Source organism: Podarcis raffonei, chromosome 6 (assembly GCF_027172205.1).
Source record: "Podarcis raffonei isolate rPodRaf1 chromosome 6, rPodRaf1.pri, whole genome shotgun sequence".
In the NCBI taxonomy this organism is placed as follows: Eukaryota; Metazoa; Chordata; class Lepidosauria; order Squamata; family Lacertidae; genus Podarcis; species Podarcis raffonei.
The window spans coordinates 9,832,765-9,854,276 of record NC_070607.1 but is presented as its reverse complement, the minus strand read 5'-3'; the positions used below and the strand labels follow the sequence as shown (position 1 = coordinate 9,854,276).

General features: G+C 43.4%; 1 protein-coding gene across 1 annotated transcript; it reads left to right on the top strand.

The window, feature by feature from the left end:
• The first annotated feature begins 2,794 nt into the window (after window positions 1-2,794).
• On the top strand, window positions 2,795-17,381 carry SELE (selectin E). The gene is made up of 14 exons (XM_053391369.1): window positions 2,795-3,443; window positions 4,753-4,854; window positions 6,499-6,885; window positions 8,387-8,494; window positions 8,620-8,805; window positions 9,773-9,958; window positions 10,092-10,277; window positions 11,153-11,338; window positions 11,452-11,637; window positions 12,619-12,804; window positions 13,589-13,699; window positions 15,010-15,031; window positions 15,147-15,204; window positions 16,486-17,381. Exons 2-13 carry the CDS (start codon window positions 4,818-4,820, stop codon window positions 15,193-15,195), a joined length of 1,830 nt encoding a protein of 609 aa, XP_053247344.1. The 5' UTR covers window positions 2,795-3,443; window positions 4,753-4,817; the 3' UTR covers window positions 15,196-15,204; window positions 16,486-17,381.
• The last annotated feature ends 4,131 nt before the right edge of the window (window positions 17,382-21,512 follow it).

The window sequence follows — 21,512 nt, the reverse complement described above, 5'->3', positions numbered from 1 at the left end:
TGGTATTCTTATAGAAATGATGCCTACCACAGGAACAAGCTCCTAGGGGCCAAAGTCCCTTTGCCCCCCCCCCCACCAATAAAATATTTGAGGGGGCTGGGCCCCTCCAAAGTTGATGGACATTGTCATTCAAATGGTGTGTGTGTATGTGTGCCACGTCTTGTGATTGATTGTGCGGGGTGGGGTTTACCTGGGCCCCTCTAATACTGGTGTGCAGCCTGGGAGTCATTTTGTACTCACAGCTGTCCATGGAGGTGCAGGTCAATTCTGTGTACGCAGAACACAGCTCTATCTGGTACGCAGGCTGAGACCCTACCTGCCCACAGACTGTCTCACCAGAGTGGTGCATGCTCTAGTTATCTCTCGCTTGGACTACTGCAATGCGCTCTACGTGGGGCTACCTTTGAAACTACCCCGGAAACTACAATTAATCCAGAATGCGGCAGCTAGACTGGTGACTGGGAGTGGCCGCCAAGACCACATAACACCGGTCTTGAAAGACCTACATTGGCTCCCAGTATGTTTCTGAGCACAATTCAAAGTGTTGGTGTTGACCTTTAAAGCCCTAAACAGCCCCGGTCCAGTATACCTGAAGGAGCATCTCCACCCCCATTGTTCAGCCCGGACACCGAGGTCCAGTGCCAAGGGCCTTCTGGCGGTTCCCTCGCTGCGAGAAGTCAAGTTACAAGGAACCAGGCAGAGGAACTTCTCAGTAGGGGCCCCCCACCAGATGTCAAAGAGAAAAACAACTACCAGACTTTTAGAAGACATCTGAAGGCAGCCCTGTTTAGGGAAGCTTTTAATATTTAATAGACTATTGTATTTTAATATTTTGTTGGAAGCCACCCAGAGTGGCTGGGGAAACCCAGCCAGATGGGTGGGGTAATAATAATTAAAAATAATAATAATAATTTATTCAAGTTGGCACCCCAATGCCTGCATTCAGTATATATAGGGCCCCTTTTCAGGGCCAGCCTAAACAGCATATGCAAACATGTACATAGGATGATGGTATCTTACGTGCAGTTAACTTGCACGCTTTTAACTGCCACGGTTGAAATTGCGCAAGTTAAGTCAAAGCAAGGTGGAGAGCTTAGAAACTCTTTACACACTGGGTCTACTTCTGGCACAGAAATGTATTTCAAAATCGCCTCCTTCATTGCTGGCCAAGGCCCGCTTGGCACTTGCCAAGTACCCCAACTTTCAAGGGACAGTCCTGGAATTACAAAAAGCCATCCTGGCTTCTGATTTGATCCCAGGATGTCCCTATTTCCTCCAGCAGCACTGCCGCCACCAAGCTCAGGGAGGAGATGCTTGTCCCAAGTGACCCTGGCTGTGAGGCAGCATCCCATTGCCTCCCCGTGGCTGCCTCCACTGGCCTCCTCCGTTGGGCAGCTCGTAGCGGCTGCTGGGGGGCAGGCAAGGAGCAGGAGAGGCTACCACTGCCGAGGGGCAGGGAGAGGCCAGGCCGCCCTGGGCAGGAACAATTGGGGAGTGGAGCAGAGCACAAGGTGTCTCGATTTTTTTAAAAAAAATGCTTTGTGTGTCTGTGTAATCCTGCCCCTTTCTAAAATCGATATATTCCTGTATGCTTTTCTTTTTGTAACTCTGCCAAAAAATATATCTAAAAATCCAGATTAAGGGATTTTCTCCATGGCCAGGAAAGGAGCGGCAGGGGGCTTGATTCCGAACATGTAAAAACATTGGCAATTACTGAAGTCCTGGGTGTGGCTAGGGGTTATCAGACATTGCCTTGTCAATGTGGATAATCACAGTGGCATAGTCGAGGGGGAGTGTGGTCTGGCAGGGCTGTGGCCCCGGGCATATTTATTTCAGGGGGCGCGCAACCAGGTGCCCCCACGACAGGTTCACTCGTTGAGGCCGGAGCTGCGGGCCTTTGGGGTCTGGCTAAAGCACACAAGGGAGCTGCCGAGGTAGCTTTCTCACGCAATGGCCCAATGTTGCCAGCCGGCTCCACTTGACCCCGGCTCAGGCTTGACCCCGGGGCGGAAGCGGTGGAGAGGGTTACAGCAGCAGTATTGGGCCTGCGAGTGTGCCTCCCTGTGCCACTTTCCGAGGCTGGAATTGGACCATCCAACTGTAATCATGTGTTGATTTACATTTTCCTTTCTTACAATTTTATCATTGTAAACTGCTTAGAAGCCATTTGGGTATGTAAGTGGTAAAAGGTAAAGGGACGCCTGACCATTAGGTCCAGTCGTGGCTGACTCTGGGGTTGCGGTGCTCATCTCGCTTTATTGGCCGAGGGAGCCGGCGTACAGCTTCCCGGTCATGTGGCCAGCATGACTAAGCCACTTCTGGCGAACCAGTGCAGCACAAGGAAACACCGTTTACCTTCCCGCCAGAGTGGTACCTATTTATCTACTTGCACTTTGATGTGCTTTCGAACTGCTAGGTTGGCAGGAGCTGGGACCGAGCAACGGGAGCTCACCCCGTCGCGGGGATTCAAACCGCCGACCTTCTGATCGGCAAGTCCTAGGCTCTGTGGTTTAACCCACAGCGCCACCCGCGTCCCATTCATGTACAGTGGTGCCCCGCAAGACGAAAAACTCACTAGACGAAAGGGTTTTCCGTTTTTTGAGTCGTTCCGCAAGAGAAATTTCCCTATGGGCTTGCTTCGCAAGACGAAACGTCTTGCGAGTTCTTGCGAGTTTGTTTCCTTTTTCTTAAAGCCGCTAAGCCGTTAATAGCCGTGCTTCGCAAGACGAAAAAACCACAAGACGAAGAGACTCGCGGAACGGATTAATTTCGTCTTGCGAGGCACCACTGTAAGCGGTATACAAATGTAATAATAATAATAACAACTCAGCCCAAACCTGAGCAACCTACATAAACCCTTTCCCCTCTGAAACCTATTTATAAAGAAAAGTTTGACAATTTGGATTTGGAAGAAAATAACACAAAGAACAATTTGTAAATTTGATTCACTGAAATAGCAGATTTTGATTCCACCATGTGAATTTCCCTAGTTTAGAATACAGAACTTGCTTATGAAACAAACACAATTCCATTTGCAGCTACAGCAGCAAAGAAACTTGAATGCCTTTTTTTTTTTTTTTTTTACTGTTAGGACTGATTTCTATGTCCAGGAATTTAAAAAATAGCACAGATGCTCACCAGTGTTTTGAGAAGGAAGAGGCAGGGAGGCTGTCTGACTAATTTAGAAACACGGCTATTCCGGGCAAATCATTTTTTTTCCTACCTAGGGAAATTCTCACTCCCCGCCTCCTCAGTAACATTTTGCTGGGCACAGTATAAAAGGCACAGGGCTCATGGCTCACAGTTAAGTATCAGCAAGTGAAAGCTGTAAGACGGGTCATCGGCCAAAACCTAGAATACTGACCTCACCAAGAACACAGACTCTATATCAAGGCAGCTACACCAGCATACTTCTGAGAATCAGGATTCTGCAGCCATTGTTGGTAAGTAAACAAGGCTCTGCGTCCATGTTTATGTATTTTTATTGCATATTAATAAACAGATAGTAAGCCATGTATACGGTATATTGTACCATTGCTGAAATGCAAAAATGGATAAGGTGCCGAACTCAAAATGATGATTCTTGCCCATAACGAAACAATACCACTTGGAAAAGAATTCCATGTGTGTGATTTGTCCATTTCTTCTAAGAACCTAGATTCAGGTAGGTAGCCATGTTGGTCTGACGCAGTCGAAATAAAAAAAAAATTGTCCAGTAGCACCTTATAGACCAACTAAGTTTGTTCTGGTATAAGCATGCACACAAAAGCTTATACCAGAACAAACTTAGTTGGTCTATAAAGTGCTACTGGACAATTTTTTAAATTTTTATTTCTAAGAACCTGTTACTGTGTTCATGCGTGTCTATTTCCAATACCCATTCTGTAATAGTTGGGATTGCCCATTTTTCCAGTATTGAGCATGTACTATCCTAACCGCTAAGAAGAGATTAACTGTCAAGTGTTCACCTTCATTGTTAGGTACATTCATTATGTTATTTGCGGTGTAATCCTCCTATGCCCATCTCCACGGGGCTTAGCCAGATTTCCTCTTGTCCTGCTGCTCTCAGGATTTTCATCTATTCAATTTAAAGCTAAAAAGCAGGTTTTCCCTAGGAAAGGAGTGGGGCAAGGGGAAAATCACTCAGGCCTGTGTTTTCTAGGCACAGGTCAAGTTGAAGTGTGGGCAGCCCTCAGTCAGAAGTAAAGGTAAAGGGACCCCTGACCATTAGGTCCAGTCGCGGACGACTCTGGGGTTGCGGCGCTCATCTCGCTTTACTGGCCAAGGGAGCCAGCGTACAGCTTCTGGGTCATGTGGCCAGCATGACTAAGCCGCTTCTGGTGGGTGAACCAGAGCAGCACACGGAAACGTCGTTTACCTTCCCGCCGGAGACCTATTTATCTACTTGCACTTTGAGGTGCTTTCGAACTGCTAGGTTGGCAGGAGCAGGGACCGAGCAACAAGAGCTCACCCCGTCATGGGGATTCGAACAGCCAACCTTCTGATCGGCAAGTCCTAGGCTCAGTGGTTTATCCCACAGCGCCACCTGCGTCCCTCACAGAAGTAAATACTGTTTAATTCAATTACTACCAAGTAATTATTGGATACATAGGATTGTAGTCTCAGAAAAGTACATCAAACCTCACAGCCTAAAACCATGTCCCAGTGTTCAACCTCAATATATTTTTCCTCTGCTTTAAAACCCATTCCTTACCATAAATGTGCTGCGCTTCCTTTTTTTTCTTTATACAGTAATAATTCTGCAAATTCAACTCAAGGGAGGAAGAAAAAAAGCTTTATAGTCAGTTCCTGCCATAATGAACGCCCTTTGGTTCCTATCTGCTCTCACCTATGGTAAGTAATGTCTTTCCGAATGGGAAATCCTCTAGAAAAGGGACGGGTGCAGTTCAGCTTTCTGGGAACTCCTTTGGTTTTTAATAGAGCCCCAAACGGAATTGTTTGCAGCCTACAATTATTGGGTGAATTATTCAGCTCACTCATATTTGGCTGCCTTATTTGCCCAGGCAGGCGCTTTATGTGGCCCATGAGAGCAGCAAAATAACCAGACCGTACAATGGTGATGGGTTGAAATCAGGCCAAATCTTTATTGACAGCAGCAGGCAGGGCAAGGGTTGGCATGGCATTGGGTCCCAGGATTAGTTCATCCTTCCCCCATATTGATGGGAAAGATCCACCAGGTTTGGACCGCTCCAAACCTGTCCTATGGTAGTCAGCCATGTGTTGAACCTTGTCATGGTGTAAGCCAAGCAAGCAAGGTCTCAATGGGTGACCAGGCTGCAGATTCCAACCAGGCAGGTCAATCCTCCCCTTAGTCCCACCCCCTACTATGTTGATCCTGCCCAGTGCCATTTCCACCTTCATATAAACAACGTTCTTCTGCCTAACGAAGGCCACAATTTCACTGAAGGAAAGGTGAAAAAAACCAACCAAGTGCCAATCAGATTGACAGAGAAAAATTCCTTTCTGTCCCTGTCAACCACTGACCCAAAATTGCTCAGTGAAGGCTCTAACCCTTGCCCAGTATTTTGCTTCAGTCTACGGGCCACAGCACCACCAAGCAAAGGCATCCCACACACATAGGGTGCGGAACGGGGCTTACATGGGAAAAGTCATTTTGCTGTTGCTTGTGTTAGAAAGCTTGCCAATTTAATGAACCAGAGAGCTATTTCCATTTACCTTTTCCCCAGTCCTGCTCTAGAATAATTCAGGAAACTAGAGCACGGGAAGTCAAACAAAATAGTTTAATTTGGTACTGAATAATTGGCTCTTTTAATTGTATTGTAATTTGGTATTGTATTAATGTGGCTTTTATTGGATTTTTATAAATGGAAATTAATAAAAATTATTATACGGGGGGGGGGGGAATAATTCAGAAATTGACATTCCTTGTTTGGTTTTTCTTTCCTCTGTAAGCGGCAGTCTTATTCTGCAGACATTTAAAAAAAGTATACTGAAAAGTCAGAAATGGACAGAAATCATATTTTGATTAAAAAAGGAGTACAGAGTGTAGCCTCTCCTTCTTGACTTCTCTGACCAGTTGTCCAAAGTCATGTTATTTCTTCTCTTTGTCTTCTCTAGCCTAGAGAATTCAGGAGACCTTTCCTCCTTAACTGCTCACTGGTTTTCTTAGCACTTATAGGCCGGTCTCCAAGCTCATTTGCTTTCCTCCTCCACCCATCTTCATAGCTATGAATTTCCCCTTGTTCACAAGTAGACTCTTTACTCCCAAAGGGCCTCAAGTTTCTATTCCTGCGTCTCAGGTCCATCACTGGGAATGACATGGTTGTTCACCACTTTTAGAGCCAGGATGCTGCTCCTTCCACCGTTTACCCCTTGATATGGCCATCTGTCTATTTTGTCTTCTTACTCCAGCATAAACCTTGTTTCTGAACCCTCAAGGCTTGGAGAGCTCTCTGAGCAACATTTTCTAAAAAAATAGACATACATAGCAACTTGATGACGTGTTCTTTTTTCCAGGACTTTTGTTGCTTAAGGAAAGCACCTGCTGGACATATCATTATTCACTTGAAACCATGAATTATATAGAAGCTGAGAAATGGTGTAAAACCCACTTTACCCACCTGGTTGCGATTCAAAATAAGGAGGAAAACGAGTACTTAAACAAAGAGATCCCTTATAATGGATCGTACTACTGGATTGGGATCAGAAAAATTGGCAATGTGTGGAGGTGGGTGGGAACGAACAAGGCATTGACTGAAGAAGCTAAAAACTGGGCAAAAGGTGAACCAAACAACAAAGGGAAAAACCAGGACTGCGTGGAAATCTACATCAACCGAATACAAGATGCAGGAAAGTGGAATGATGAACGTTGCAGCAATAAGAAAAGGGCTTTGTGCTATACAGGTATGGGATGGGATCCTTCTGACTAATATATTTGCCTCTAAAACAGCTAGAAACTTTTTTGGCAGATCCTACTGGCTTCTGTGCAAGAGAGCATCATCTTGTATTGTATGGCATGCAGGCTGCTGAATGTTCAGGGATCGTCCACAATTTTTAAAATTTACTTCACTTGTTCCGTGCCCTGATTGCATGGGTCTGAGTGGTTTCCTGCTTGTCCCGTTCTTTCTAGGCACGGGTCCAAGAGGTTTCCCGTTTGCATCACTGCTTTCCCCAGGAAAACGCACTTTACAGCTGAATTGGAGTAAACGTCAGTCGCTGGTAAACCCAGCTGATATCTGCTCTGATTCAATGATAAAGAGGGATGAACCCTAAATAGTCGCAGGCTTGCACCACAGTTTCACTGTTCTCTATTCAGTCTATTCACTCTTCAATATCAGCACTATAATAATACAACCTGTCTATGGGGTGTAAATGTAATATGGGTTAGGGACAGAATGTCAGTAAACGCATTTTGATCGTCAGTAGAGTGTTTCAGTGAGTTTATCAATAAACTAATAAACTGATAAAGAAATAAAAAATAGTAGTATGTTTCTTGCTCAAACTGTCGCTGGTGTCTGTAAGCCTGAGATCACTTCAAGAGGGCCAGTTAGTTAAGCTGTTCATTTTACTCATTTGCACAAAGTTTGTAAGGGGGTTGTGCAAAGTCAGCTGTTCCTCGTTCTGATTTGTTCACAAGGAGGTCTTAACTAAGGTTACCAGATTTCCCCGTTTCCCGGGGACAGTCCCCGGATTTTCAAATCAGTCCCCATACAAAATCCATTGAAGTTGAAAAGTGTCCCCGGATTCATTGACAAAAATCTGGTAACCTTAGTCTTAACAGCTGTTAATCCCACACAGCTGTTAATTCCCTTATTGCAAAAAGTATGATGTTTATTTTTATCTTGGGTGGTGGGAGCAGGTTTGCTGCACAAGAGCATATACATCCACTTCAATTTTGGATATATCCATCTGATTTTGCCGGTGTGTGATTGAATCCCATCTGCAAAACAGCAATAGTGTGGAAGTGGCCTAAACTGGGAAAATAAGCACAGGACAACTGTGCAGATGACACCTTGTGATAGCCAAGTGTTATGCAGTGGTGCAGTGCTCTATAGTGAAACCATATCAAAGACTGGTGAAAATAAAACTTTTGCATAAAAGGAAGAGAATGGAGAACCCTACAGTAACTCCAATTTGTGGATTTCTCTGTTCTTTGCTGCCTTGTGGAACATGTTCCCCCTTGGACCCACAGAGCAGATGGGCAGCACCCAAAAGGCATGAGGCCAAGAAAGAGGATGTGAAGCCTGGGGATGTGGCCTACATATGATGCAATATTAAACTCAAAGTGGTTTAATGCATCAATGTCTTCAGGGCCAAGAGCCTGTTCCACTCACTTGTTGTAATAGTTCATTTAAAGCATGTTACATATGATGGGGTGATTTATAGCCTGTTAATTGTCTTGCAGCCTCCTGTAATCCGCATTCCTGCAGCGGCCATGGCAAATGTGTGGAGACTATTAATAATTACACCTGCCAGTGTGATACAGGATTCTACGGGCGCAATTGTGAACATGGTAGGATTAATCGTATAGTTCTTTTTCAAACTGGACAGTTCATCTCTAACCCTGTAGCTTTAATGCACGTTGCTTGAAACAACGGCCTTGCTTAACTCCTTGCTTGTTGTGTTCCTTCTCTATAGTAATTACCTGTGACACACTGAAAAAACCAGATCATGGTACCTTAGAATGCAGCCACCCAGTGAAGGATTTTAGCTACAACTCGTCTTGTCATGTTCAATGCACCGAAGGCTACAAATCCACTGGACTGGAACCCGTATTGTGCACCGATTCTGGAAACTGGTCTGCACCCACCCCTTTGTGTAAAGGTCAGTGAACTGAGCGAGTCCTAAATGAATGAAAACTAATGCAGAACCTCTTAGCTTAACCCTAGAAGTGATGAGGGAAGTGAGTCTTCACTAGCCATACAGCATCAAAATCTTTGCTAAGTTGGCAAAGGACATTGTTTTGTGCTAGATTCTGTGGGAGTTGTGACAATACAGTCATACCTTGGATCCCAAACGCCTTGGTACTCAGACGTTTTGGCCCCCAAACACCACAAAACCCGGAAGTGAGTGTTCCAGTTTGCGAACTTTCTTTGGAACCCAAATGTCCGACAAGGCTTCCACAGCTTCTGATTGGCTGCAGGAGCTTCCTGCAGCCAATCAGAAGCTGTGCTTTGGTTTCCGAACATTTTGGAAGTCGAGCGGACTTCCGGAACGGATTACAAGGTATAACTGTACAACCCAATAGGATAGCCTGAACCACCTGCAAATCCCAAGTTCTCTTTCTCTGGGGGGTGTTCCCTGAGACAGCCAAAATGGCACCACCCATACTTAAGAGGTGAGGAATCAGGCAGGCTTGGGAGAGCCCTAAGGTTTGCAGCAGTACAAACAAAAGAAAACAACCCACATTTTAAAAAATTAAGGGAATACACTTCCCCAAAACCGGCCCAGGGTATGTTCAAAAGCCACAGAATGATGACTAACTGTAGGAAGGGAAGAAATGCAAGCAGTGAAGATGGAATGGAGTATCTGAAAACTGTGTGGGTGGGTGTGTTTCTGTAATGGAGTAACCTAGAAAAGTGCTTGGCCAGCTGGAACCCTGAACAGGAGCACTCCACACAGCAACAATTTGTTTCAGGTCCCACTTTTAATTTTGTAATAGTCATCAAACTGGAAAAAATTGTTACGTCTTTGATAGTTAGGCAAAGAATCCATATTTGGCTTCAGGTACCATGTATTTTATGGATTGGAGAACAAAGACAAACCTAAAGCATTTTGATTGCATTTCTAGTTGCGGAATGCCATGCGCTCCAGACACCTGCTCACGGGTTCCTCAACTGCTCCCACCCCTCTGGGAATTTTGCCTGGAATTCGTCGTGTGAGTTTGGCTGTAAAGATGGCTTCGTCTTGAGTGGCTCCAGCAGGCTGCAGTGTCAGGCATCTGGAGAGTGGGACGGACAACAGCCAGCCTGTGAAGGTACTAGTTTTGTTCCATTGCCTTGCTTACCTTCACAGAGCTCATTATATTTCTCTGTGCACACACCCTGCCCCCCGGCACTCTCCTGTAATGTATCTGGATTAACCAAAGTCACGATCTGTGTCTGTTTCAGCGGTGAAATGTGAAGTGGTACCTTCGCCTGAAAATGGCTCTGTGAGTTGCTCCCATGTGGACGCAGAACTGACCTACAACTCAACCTGTGATTTCGTGTGTGAGCAGGGCTACACCTTAAGAGGATCACCTCAAATTCAGTGTTCATCCGAGGGACGCTGGTCACAGCCAATCCCTGCCTGTGAAGGTAAGATTTCCTATTCACGGGAAAGAAAATGTTCTGAAAAATCTGCAGTTATGATTTTTATCCCATTGGTTTAAATTGAGCTGAATCCCACTCATCTCTCTAACTTGTTAATCTGTTAAAATGGTTTGTAATGAAAGCTTTCAACACTTATCTCTGGAAATAGTTGCTTTGAAAGAGCTGGAAACAGGCTGGCTGGCCTGCTTCTGTTCCTACTAACTGATTCTGGCCCCTGGTGTTTTCAAAAACCAAATCAGAAAAGAAAGAAAGCATTGTGAACCACTGTTCCTTTACGCTTCTTTCAAATAGCAGTCATGGGAGGGGCAATCCAGATCAGAACCACAAGGTGAGGCTTTTTTACTCTTTTGCCAGTGGGTAAAGGCGCCTCCCTCCCCAAAGCTGCTATTTGTCCCAGGTCAGAAGTCCCACTTACGCATCTAAAGGCTTATCAAGACTTTCTACTGCTACATTTTAGCTCCAACTATTATAAAAACAGGTATTGCCTTTCATGTGGCAAGATATAGTCAAGCATGTAAGTGTTTAGTTCAGCACAAAGAAACATGGGAATATATTTTCCCATAACATGCAGGCCCTTCACACTCCCTGCCCATGGTAGTGACGACTGACCTTTCATTAATGCAACCTTACACTTATGAGCTTTCCCCACCTGAATTTCAGAGTGAGGGAATCTTGCTTCTCTCTAGCATCTTGCCTCTAACGGTATAGTCTAACACTTTGAAACCTTCAAGTCTCCCAGTCCATTCACCTGCAGCTCCCTTTCCCATCCTCAGAAAGCCTAAGCCCATCTCGTCGCCAGGTGTATTTTTTCTTGTTACCTCCAAGACAGAACTAATGCAGATGAATATGTCATTTAACAGCTGTGGAGTGTAGTGAACTGAAACCTCCGGCTCATGGCTTCTTGAACTGCTCTCACGCTCCTGGGAATTTTTCCTGGAATTCAACCTGCAAGTTTGCTTGTGCCGAAGGGTTTGCTCTGAGAGGGTCCAGTGAGCTCCAGTGCGGTGCCTATGGAGAATGGGATGGACAAAAACCAGAGTGTGAAGGTACTATCTCCTTTGGGCTGTTGCCTTTGTCTGCATTACAGGATTATTTTTTTCTTATTTCTGGTGTCCCTGTGACATGCAAACTAACCCTAAGTTTCAACGGTCTCTTACAGCAGTGAAATGCGAGGTGGTACATCAGCCCGAAAGGGGCTTTGTGAACTGCTCCCCCCTGGACACAGATCCAAGCTACAATTCAGTCTGCGAATTTAGTTGTGAGGAGGGCTACACCTTGAGAGGATCATCCAAAATTCAATGCACATCCAAGGGACACTGGTCAGAGCCAATTCCTGTTTGTGAAGGTGAGACTTAAGCCCATCTCAGCACATTTCCAAATCAGTTTGCAGATACTTTGAAATAAAAAGCCCTCAGGAAAATTCATCAGCATTGTAGTATGCATTTCTCCTAACGTACACATTTTTGTGTACAATTTTGCACAATATATACAAGAACTAATACAGTGGTACCTCGGGTTACATACGCTTCAGGTTACGGACTCCGCTAACCCAGAAATATTACCTCGGGTTAAGAACTTTGCTTCAGGATGAGAACAGAAATCGTGCAGCAGCGGCAGCAGGAGGCCCCATTAGCTAAAGTGGTGCTTCAGGTTAAGAACAGTTTCAGGTTAAGAACAGACCTCCAGAACGAATTAAGTTCTTAACCCAAGGTACCACGGTATATGCAAGAGCCAATAAATGCACAGATATTTTCACTAATATATGTTTTTATCAATTTTTTTTGATAGGAGAATTGAATCACAAAATATAGAGGAGGGGAAATTTTGAAGGATAGCTTTGTTTCAGTTTGTGTCTTGTTTTGGGAAATGCAAATGAATGATGTAGGATTGCATTTAAATCAGAACCAAACCAAATTTCTCCCCTGTCTGTAGTAGAGTTGTATCTCAGGCCTATTATTTATTTTGCTATATTTATAGTCTGCTCTTTACTTATATCCCAAGTGGCTAGTTCGTACAAGTAGGAAGATGAGCAGGCAATCCTCTTTCTAGACTACACTAGTTTAGTTTGCTGTTACATGAAAAATAGATCAATGTTCACAGAAACTCGCAGTTTACTAAACTTGGGTGGAATCTGCACACATATAAAAAAAAGCTGTGAAAATGCTTTTTATAAAAACATTTTGGAAAAATGTATTGAATTTGCCATAGCTCGCTGTCACCATCTAGCGACACATTTGTATATTGCACTTTAAAACACACTTAAAACGTTATATTTGCAGCTGTATAGCTGAGTCCTTAGGTTAATATCTGCATCATTGTATTTCAGCAATACAGTGTGAAATACTGACACCCCCTGAGAACGGCTTCTTGAATTGTTCGGACCCTGGTAGACATTTTGTCTACGGCACAATTTGTGAGGTCAGCTGTGCAGAGGGATGGGCGCTGAATGGTCCCCACAGACTCCATTGCCTGGCTGCAGGAAACTGGACGTCAAGTCTTCCCGCATGTGGAGGTATCCACTCGTCTCATTGCTATCCTTTCTTGTAGTGCCAGCGGTGTAGAAGAGACCTTTGAGTGATCTTGAAAATCAGGGTGGGAAAAGGAAGCATTTTTAGAAACACATAATGGAGGGGCTAGGGACGCGGGTGGCGCTGTGGGTTAAACCACAGAGCCTAGGACTTGCCGATCACAAGGTCGGCGGTTCGAATCCCCGCAACGGGGTGAGCTCCCGTTGCTCAGTCCCTGCTCCTGCCAACCTAGCAGTTCGAAAGCACATCAAAGTGCAAGTAGATAAATAGGTACCGCTCCGGCGGGAAGGTAAATGGCATTTCCGTGCGCTGCTCTGGTTCGCCAGAAACGGCTTAGTCATGCTGACCCGGAAGCTGTACGCTGGCTCCCTCAGCCAGTAAAGCGAGATGTATGCCGGCTCCCTCGGCCAGTAAAGCGAGATGAGTGCCGCAACCCCAGAGTCGGTCACGACTGGACCTAATGGTCATGGGTCCCTTTACCTTTGCCTTTTAACGGAGGGTGTCTTCTGATGCAGCTCTCTGAAGATGGCTGGATAGGGGAAACACTTATATGAATTATGGGAGATAAGGAACCAGTCGTAAACAGGAGTTTATCCACAAGGGGGAATACTGGTAACATGGTCCCAGGCAAAGCGCTGCAATGGAGGAACCAAGATTACAGAAGTGCTGATTTGAAGCCTCCTGTGCTATAAGCTCTGACAGCTATAAAGTATTATAATAATAGCGATTTACCACTGATTTCATTCAAACTCCTTTTTCCAACTTCAGCTCCTTCAGCATCTTCAAGAAACGTGACAACTGCAGCCACAGTCACTTCGGCCTCGTTGCTTTCAATAGGATCGTTCCTTATTTGGCTCATGAAGCGTTTTCGGAGGAAAGGTGAGATATTTCCCTCATCTGTTTGTTACCAAGCTACACCTAGGACTCAAGTGCACAGTTTTAAATGCGTAGCAAAGTGCAATATACAAAATGTGACACCAGATGGCGACAGTGAGCTATGGCAAATTCAATATCGTTTTCAAAACGATTTTTTTAAAAAGCACTTTCACAGCCTTTTTTTATATGTGTGTAGATTCCACCCTAGTTGCACTTAAAGGGTTGAGGCAGAAATACAGAGTATGATAGAATCACAAAACTGTAAACTTGGAAAAGACCCTGAGGGTCATCTAGTTCAACCCCCCCCCCCATGCAAGAATCTCAACTAAAGGCATTAACACTTACCTAAATCAGAGGTTGCCAATGCACTTGCTGGTCTCTCCTATGACACCCATGAAAGGTCTCAGTTAATATCCCCTCATTAATCCACACTGCACAAGAGGCAGGTTGCTCTTTCTGCTCAGTACTTGTTTGCACTCACACAGAGCCTAGGATATGCCGATCAGAAGGTCGGTGGTTCGAATCCCCAAGACAAGGTGAGCTCCCGTTGCTCAGTCCCAGCTCCTGCCAACCTAGCAGTTCGAAAGCACATCAAAGTGCAAGTAGATAAATAGGTACCGCTCCGGCGGGAAGGTAAATGGCGTTTATGTGCGCTGCTCTGGTTCGCCAGAAGCGGCTTAGTCATATTGGCCACATGACCCGGAAGCTGTACGCCGGCTCCCTCGGCCAATAAAGCGAGATGAGTGCCGCAACCCCAGAGTCGGTCACGGCTGGACCTATTGGTCAGGGGTCCCTTTACCTTTAGGCATCCTTGTATTAAACACTCTTCCTTAAGCTTGCCCACATTTCATGGGATGCCAGGAGTGGATACCCTCCGTTCTATTCTGCACAGAGGAGAGGTGCAAAAAGTGTGATGTAAGCAATGTGATGGCAGATGTAGGGACCAGTTTTCCCCATTGATTGGGGGTGGGGCCTGGGGATGGGGATGGGGCAGGCCTGCATAATATTGTCGTCCTCTCTGTTTCTGTGACTGGTGCCTTACAGCACTTTCTCAGAATTCCACATGTGTTCACTGACCCAAAAAGTCTGGCTATTAAGTAGTGGACACAAAATTCCACATATAGAACTAGTGTGTAAAAGAGTGCAAGAGGCCAGGTCAAATTTGTCCATCTTAGTACAGCTAAGAAAGTGGAATATTAGCAAAATAACGTGGAGCCAGCTCCTGGGAATGTGGAACATTTTCCCTAGGTACTTGTGTATGGAATTTCAGCCTTGGTGTCCAAATACTAATACCTCTTCTTCTTCTTTTGCAGTGAAGAAATTTTCTCCTGCCAGGTACGTTGTGTTTCAAAACTTATGTGGAAAATTCAAAGTAATATTTTGTTGACATAGCACTGTTTTATGGCAGACTGATTTATTAATACATGCATTTTTAATTTGTGTTTCGCAGCAGTTGCTACAGCGTGAATTCGGAAGCTACTTTTGGTCACCTGATTTAATTCACTCAGGTAAGATATGAGAAAGTTCATCTGGAAAAGACATATAAAGCTGAGAGTAAGGGCCTTTTTATTTTAAATCTTTTTTATTGATTTTTAAGTTTTTTCAAATTGGTCACTAATTTAAGCAAATTAAATTAAATTAAGACAAATGTAAATTTTTTTTCAAATCTGACTTCTTGCACACCTTACTAGATGTGTCAACAGTTCTCCTTAGTGCTGCATCATAAGTAAAGGTAAAGGGACCCCTGACCATTAGGTCCAGTCGTGACCGACTCTGGGGTTGCAGCGCTCATCTCACTTCCGGGTCATGTGGCCAGCAAGACTAAGCTGCTTCTGGCGAACCAGAGCAGCGCACGGAAACACCGTTTACCTTCCCGCCGGAGCGGTACCTATTCATCTACTTGAACTTTGACATGCTTTCTAACTGCTAGGTTGGCAGGAGCAGGGACCGAGCAACGAGAGCTCACCCTGTTGCGGGGATTCAAACTGCCAACCTTCTGATCGGCAAGTCCTAGGCTCTGTGGTTTAACCCACAGCGCCACCCGCGTCCCTTCTAGTGCTGCATCATATTCCCCAATTAATTCTAGTTTAACTTCAAATAATACCGATAACCTTACATTACAATATACTTGCGTTTTTTACTTAATTCCTTTTCAGACAACTATCCATCAATCAATTCCTGCGCGTATATTAAATTAACATTTCCAGTTTCAACAAGTGAGGTCACTTATCAGATTGTTAATCCCTAATAAATCATTGATTTTAATATTAATGAACATAGAATAAAACTTAATAGAATAAAATATTAAAAATTAATATTAATGAACATAGAATAAAACTTCCTCTCCAGCCCTCTGTGTGTCTAGAAATATAGCAATCTTATTGCTCAGCTCCTTTGTCCAACTTCAGATGTAGTCTGTATTCGTTCTCTCTCTCTCTCTCTCTCTCTCTCTCTCTCTTTAAGATAGGAACTCCAAGGTCATCTCACTCAGTATATTTTCCCACCAGTGACATCATAGCAACCAGCCCATGATATCCAGGGATGCTAACCACATTCTCCTAGATAATTCAAGTTCTTGTTTCAGCCTCTTCCCCTGATCCGAGCCCCTTGGCCACAGATGTATATGTAATAAGAATTTGTGGTTGCGATCCTTATCCACACTTACTTGGGAGCAAGCGCCACTGAATTTCAGTGGGACAGAAAGGTGTAAATATGCATAGGATTATACAGTGTACAAGGTTTTTCCTGGATGCGCCTCTTTTAAATTGCAAACCTTGTTATTTTTGTAGGATTTCAAGCTGTCTTCTCTGGAGTATGTGAGGAAGGAGAATGAAGAATGGCCACAAGTCAGGCATCAGAAGTTCTTGTGTTTTATCAGTAAGAACAGCCTGAGCTAAACATTTGCTTTCTGCAAGAGAATATGGCAGTGCCAGTGTCCATCAGGCTTCTCAGAGCATGGACAAAGATCAAACATGGCGCCTCTGGCAGAGAGATCTGTCATCCTGGAACTGAAGAGAAGGTACCACAGAAACCTGAGAAAAATCTTCCTGCTACACCAAAGCCATCTGCCACCTACTGGACATCTCTATTGATGAAGTTGCGTCAGATGAGGAAGAGCACTGAATAGTCAGTGTGGAAGATATTTGAACAGCTAGTTCCCTTTCATTTCAATGAGTCTAGCAGGGAGATATTTTCCTGTGGATAATTACCCACATTTCGTGGGATAAAATAGTTCTTTGTATAATGCTTAGAGTTCAAATGCAGTAGTGGAAAAATTCACATTCCGCTTCTTAACTTTTAAATGCATATGTTGAAATCCTCACCCAGAATTTTGCTTTTTGGTTGCCATACAAAATAGTTGATCTATGCCAAAGTCCAAATATATATATAAAAAGATGACTGTTTTGATTTTAGATTCTGCTTGGAGATGGGTTTTAGATTTGCACCTTTGAATGGGAAACATTTTGTTTCACATCCTAAAAGTGTTTTTTGAAACCCAGACTTCAAGTTCTTATAGTCACCGATATTTGCCGAAAAATAAATGTGGATGAGTTTCACCTCTTCCTCCTGGTGTGGAAGATATTATTTTGTTTTAAGTGTGCTCTATTTATTTATTTATATTTATTAAACTTATTAGTTGCTTGTGGCCTGAAGATCTCCAAGTGACTTACAGCAATATATATATATATATATATATATATATATATATATATATATATATATATATTATCTAGCTAGCACTGAAATTAATTTTAGGATAGTAGCACCTGTTTAATTTCTTAAATGCTGACTTTGAAACATTTATCAAAGCTACCGTAACCTTAATTCAGTTATAACAATGTAGATTTTTTTCCTTTTTGGCTGCTATGTTTTACAGAGTGTTTTCACTATCTTTGTGAAAGCAAAAGTGTAATTAAATCCAAGGCGTTAGAAATTTTTCATCCCTATGGGATTTAGTACTGTAATTTCAATTATATTGATTATATTTATTGCTTGGGCATTTTCATTTCAGGACAAAAAAAAAAAGATTATCTAAAGAAAAAAGTAGTAAAATTAATTATATTTACTAAAAATCCTCCTAATAAATAGCAAAGCTAAAAAATGTTGAAACAAATGGAAGCATATTTTCCTTATTGTGGCTTATATCCACAGTCTTGGAATACCTCGATTTTACTTAATTTGTTCCAATTCAATATTGTTTAAATAGTTTATATTCTTGTATATCAGGCCAACAGCTCAAAGGGTGCAGATGGTTACGTCCATCCCCAGAAATTCTGTCACTTCTTAATTCTGAATTTTCCTTTGAAGAGTTAAGTTACATATTTTAAATTAGGGGGGGTTGGGGGGGATGTTTCGATACTATCAAATACAGTTAAAAGGCACTGCTAATTTCTGAAAATGATGCCCATGTCCTGTCCCGGGTTTGCCTGATCTTATTTTCCTCTATAAACATTCCATTATATCCATTTGTTCAGAATGAATATATCAGTCACATCTAAGAAGTACTTTGAACTACCTTATAACTGCACCTGCACAAAGCTCTCTACTAGAAATGATACCCTGTTATATATGAAGTACAAAAATATGCAAAATCTGAGTACCTGAAATGTAGAGACTGAAAATTTAACAGTTATTTGGTATATGTTCAGACAATTGGGATATAATTTCAGTAGCCTGTTGATGGGTAGCTTCCAGTAAGATCCGTGGCAGTAACCCTAGGCATGTTTCCCTTAAAATCAGTGACACAATGTACTGTATTTCCTAGTAAACATGGTTAAATCTAGCTTCCTGGGCATCCAAATCTTTTAAATCCTGATCTAAGCATAGACCATGAATGAGTGAGTGAGATTGTCTACCAAGCAATGTGTTTCAGATCAGGGTATTAGTGTTTACCCCATCAAACAGTGGCGTGGGGTTTCCTTATATTTCAAATCCTCCCTAGAAGCACACAAATAGTTTAAATCTAAAACATAATAAAATATGGTATGTATTTAATTTATTCAAAGTTATGTATTTAATTTGACCGTTGGCAGAAGTTTATTGTGCTTTTTTGTTTACGTGCATTCCCAATAAAACAGTTCTGAATTCAAAGCCTGTTGAAACTTTGCATTATTAAGTCTGAACTGCCTGAGTCTGAACTCACAACTTTCGGCTGCCTGGATTATGATCTTGTTTTGCTCATCTGCCACAAGGGAGCAGTTCACAGAGGGAGTGCTCTCCTGCCACCACAGAGCTTCCATGGAATGAAACTCTTGCAGAGATTTTTCCCTTGAAATATTAAGAGTGAGAAAACACAGTGACCGGCAGATGGTGCCATTTGCACAGGACTCCGTGTCTGACGGATGGAGAGGGTGCTTCAGTCATGGTAGAGCTGAACACCCCAAATTCTCTCTTTTTTAAAAAAAATAATTTTTATTGAATGATTTTATGTTACAAAACACATTACAACCATACTACCAAACATTCCATACAAAACACACATATGTACAGACACACACACAAAAATGAAAATAATGAAAGTAAATATTTCCCCCCTTTTATCTTACAAAATATTTTCTTCAATTTTGACTTCCTGTCAAGTCCCTTCGCATATGTTTTATCTTACAATCGAATGCACACAAAACAATAAACCTATATAACTTTTCCAATACATTCTGAAAACATAATAAATCCTTAATTGTTATCCACCTCCTTTTACTTCCTTTGTCACTCGAATGCTAGCATGGAGTCAAAACTATTATTGTATTTTTGAACATAATCTTCTATAAGCACCCCATTTTTCCGCAAATTTTTGCTTTGAGTTTCCTCTGAGTTTGCTAGTCAACTGAACCATCTCCACCAATTCCTGTAATTTGATTTGCCAATCTCTTAGCACCTTACCATGCTCACAGTCCAGGAGTGAATTCCTTCCCCTTTTTTGGTTCAAGAGCTGCCTTCACTTTTTTTGGGGGGGGTGTTAAAATAATTTTTATTAATTTTCAATTCCAAAAATCCAATATGTGCCAGATTATATCAACACCAAATAGCAATAACAATTCAAATAAAAATCAATTACATAGCCAACTATAAATTTTCTGTGGCTTCCCACGTGCTGTACTTCAAGGTCTTGTTCCCTTTCATTCTGCCTCTAGACCATTGCTCAAACCAAATAAAATCCATTCTTGATAAAAACCCTTATACCACAGCTACAATGATTAACTTCAATTCACATTAACACATATACAGTGGTACCTCAGGTTAAGTACTTAATTCGTTCTGGAGGTCTGTTCTTAACCTGAAACTGTTCTTAACCTGAAGCACCACTTTAGCTAATGGGGCCTCCCGCTGCTGCTGTGCCGCCGGAGCACGATTTCTGTTCTGAAGCAAAGTTCTTAACCTGAAGCATTATTTTTGGGTTAGTGGAGTCTGTAACCTGAAGCGTCTGTAACCTGAAGCGTATGTAACCTGAGGTACCACTGTAGTAATTTGCAAATTCGCAAATGAAGTTCTTCCTGTGTGAGGTTTTAATTTCCATAAATTGTTCCTTTAACTCTTTATCAAATATTATGTCCATATTAGTTATTCCTGATCCCTTTGTGCCTTACTCTGGAGAGATCTCTCTCTTTGTTCTCAACTCTTCTGATTGCAGCTGAAAAATTCCACCTTCGCTCTTGACTGTGCACCAGAGTCACACACAGGCAGCAGCCCCTTCCTCAGTTGATCCACACACGTCAGGTATGAAAGGGTATCATTGTCGTCTCTGATCATCAAATGACTGACCTGATGGCCAGGGAGGGAAGTTCATATCAGAGCATTGCCAAAATTGGCAGGGTCTTAACAGGGAGTAAGGACGTAGGTGGCGCTGTGGGTTAAACCACAGATCCTAGGACTTGCCAATCAGAAGGTTGGCGGTTTGAATCCCCGCGACGGGCTGAGCTCCCGTTGCTCAGTCCCAGCTCCTTCCTGCCAACCTAGCAGTTCGAAAGCACATCAAAGTGCAAGTAGATAAATAGGTACCGCTCTGGCAGGAAGGTAAACGGCATTTCCGTGCGCTGCTCTGGTTCGCCATGCGAAGCACATAACCCGGAAGCTGTATGCTGGCTCCCTCGGCCAATAAAGCAAGATGAGCGCCGCAACCCCAGAGTCGGTCACGACTGGACCTAATGGTCAGGGGTCCCTTTACCTTTATAACAGGGAGTAGGACGGGGGGGGGGGAATGCTTGGGTGGTTGGATCAGGCTCCCAAAGTAGGGATTCGCCACTCCTGAGGCAGAAGCAAGTTTCCCCCCCAAAAAATGGCTTAAGCATGGCAATATTGGTAAAGGTCTTGGAAAAAATGCACTTTGAACCATGGGGAGCCTTCTTTGAGAGGATACCACCCGCCGAACGGAAAGCCCCGCATTGTTTAAATGGAAGCTAAGGTAAAGGTAGAGGGACACGGGTGGCACTGTGGGTTAAACCACAGAGCCTAGGACTTGCCGATCAGAAGGTGGGTGGTTCGAATCCCCGCGACAGGGTAAGCTCCTGTTGCTCGGTCCCTGCTCCTGCCAACCTAGCAGTTCAAAAGCACGTCAAAGTGCAAGTAGATAAATAGGTACCGCTCTGGCGGGAAGGCAAACGGCGTTTCCGTGCACTGCTCTGATTCGCCAGAAGCGGGTTAGTCATGCTGGCCACATTACCCAGAAGGTGTACGCCGGCTCCCTCGGCCAATAAAGCGAGATGAGCGCCGCAACCCCGGAGTCGGCCACGACTGGACCTAATGGTCAGGGGTCCCTTTACCTTTACCTTTAAGGTAAAGGTAAAGCTATCATGCCACAAATCAGAATGCCTGGTTGTTT

Coding starts and splice junctions, on each gene's coding strand:
- SELE (XM_053391369.1), top strand. CDS start 4,818: ATGAACGCCCTTTGGTTCCTATCTGCTCTCACCTATG. Junction 8,495..8,619: donor CGGGCGCAATTGTGAACATG/GTAGGATTAATC, acceptor CCTTCTCTATAG/TAATTACCTGTGACACACTG. Junction 10,278..11,152: donor GCCAATCCCTGCCTGTGAAG/GTAAGATTTCCT, acceptor GTCATTTAACAG/CTGTGGAGTGTAGTGAACTG.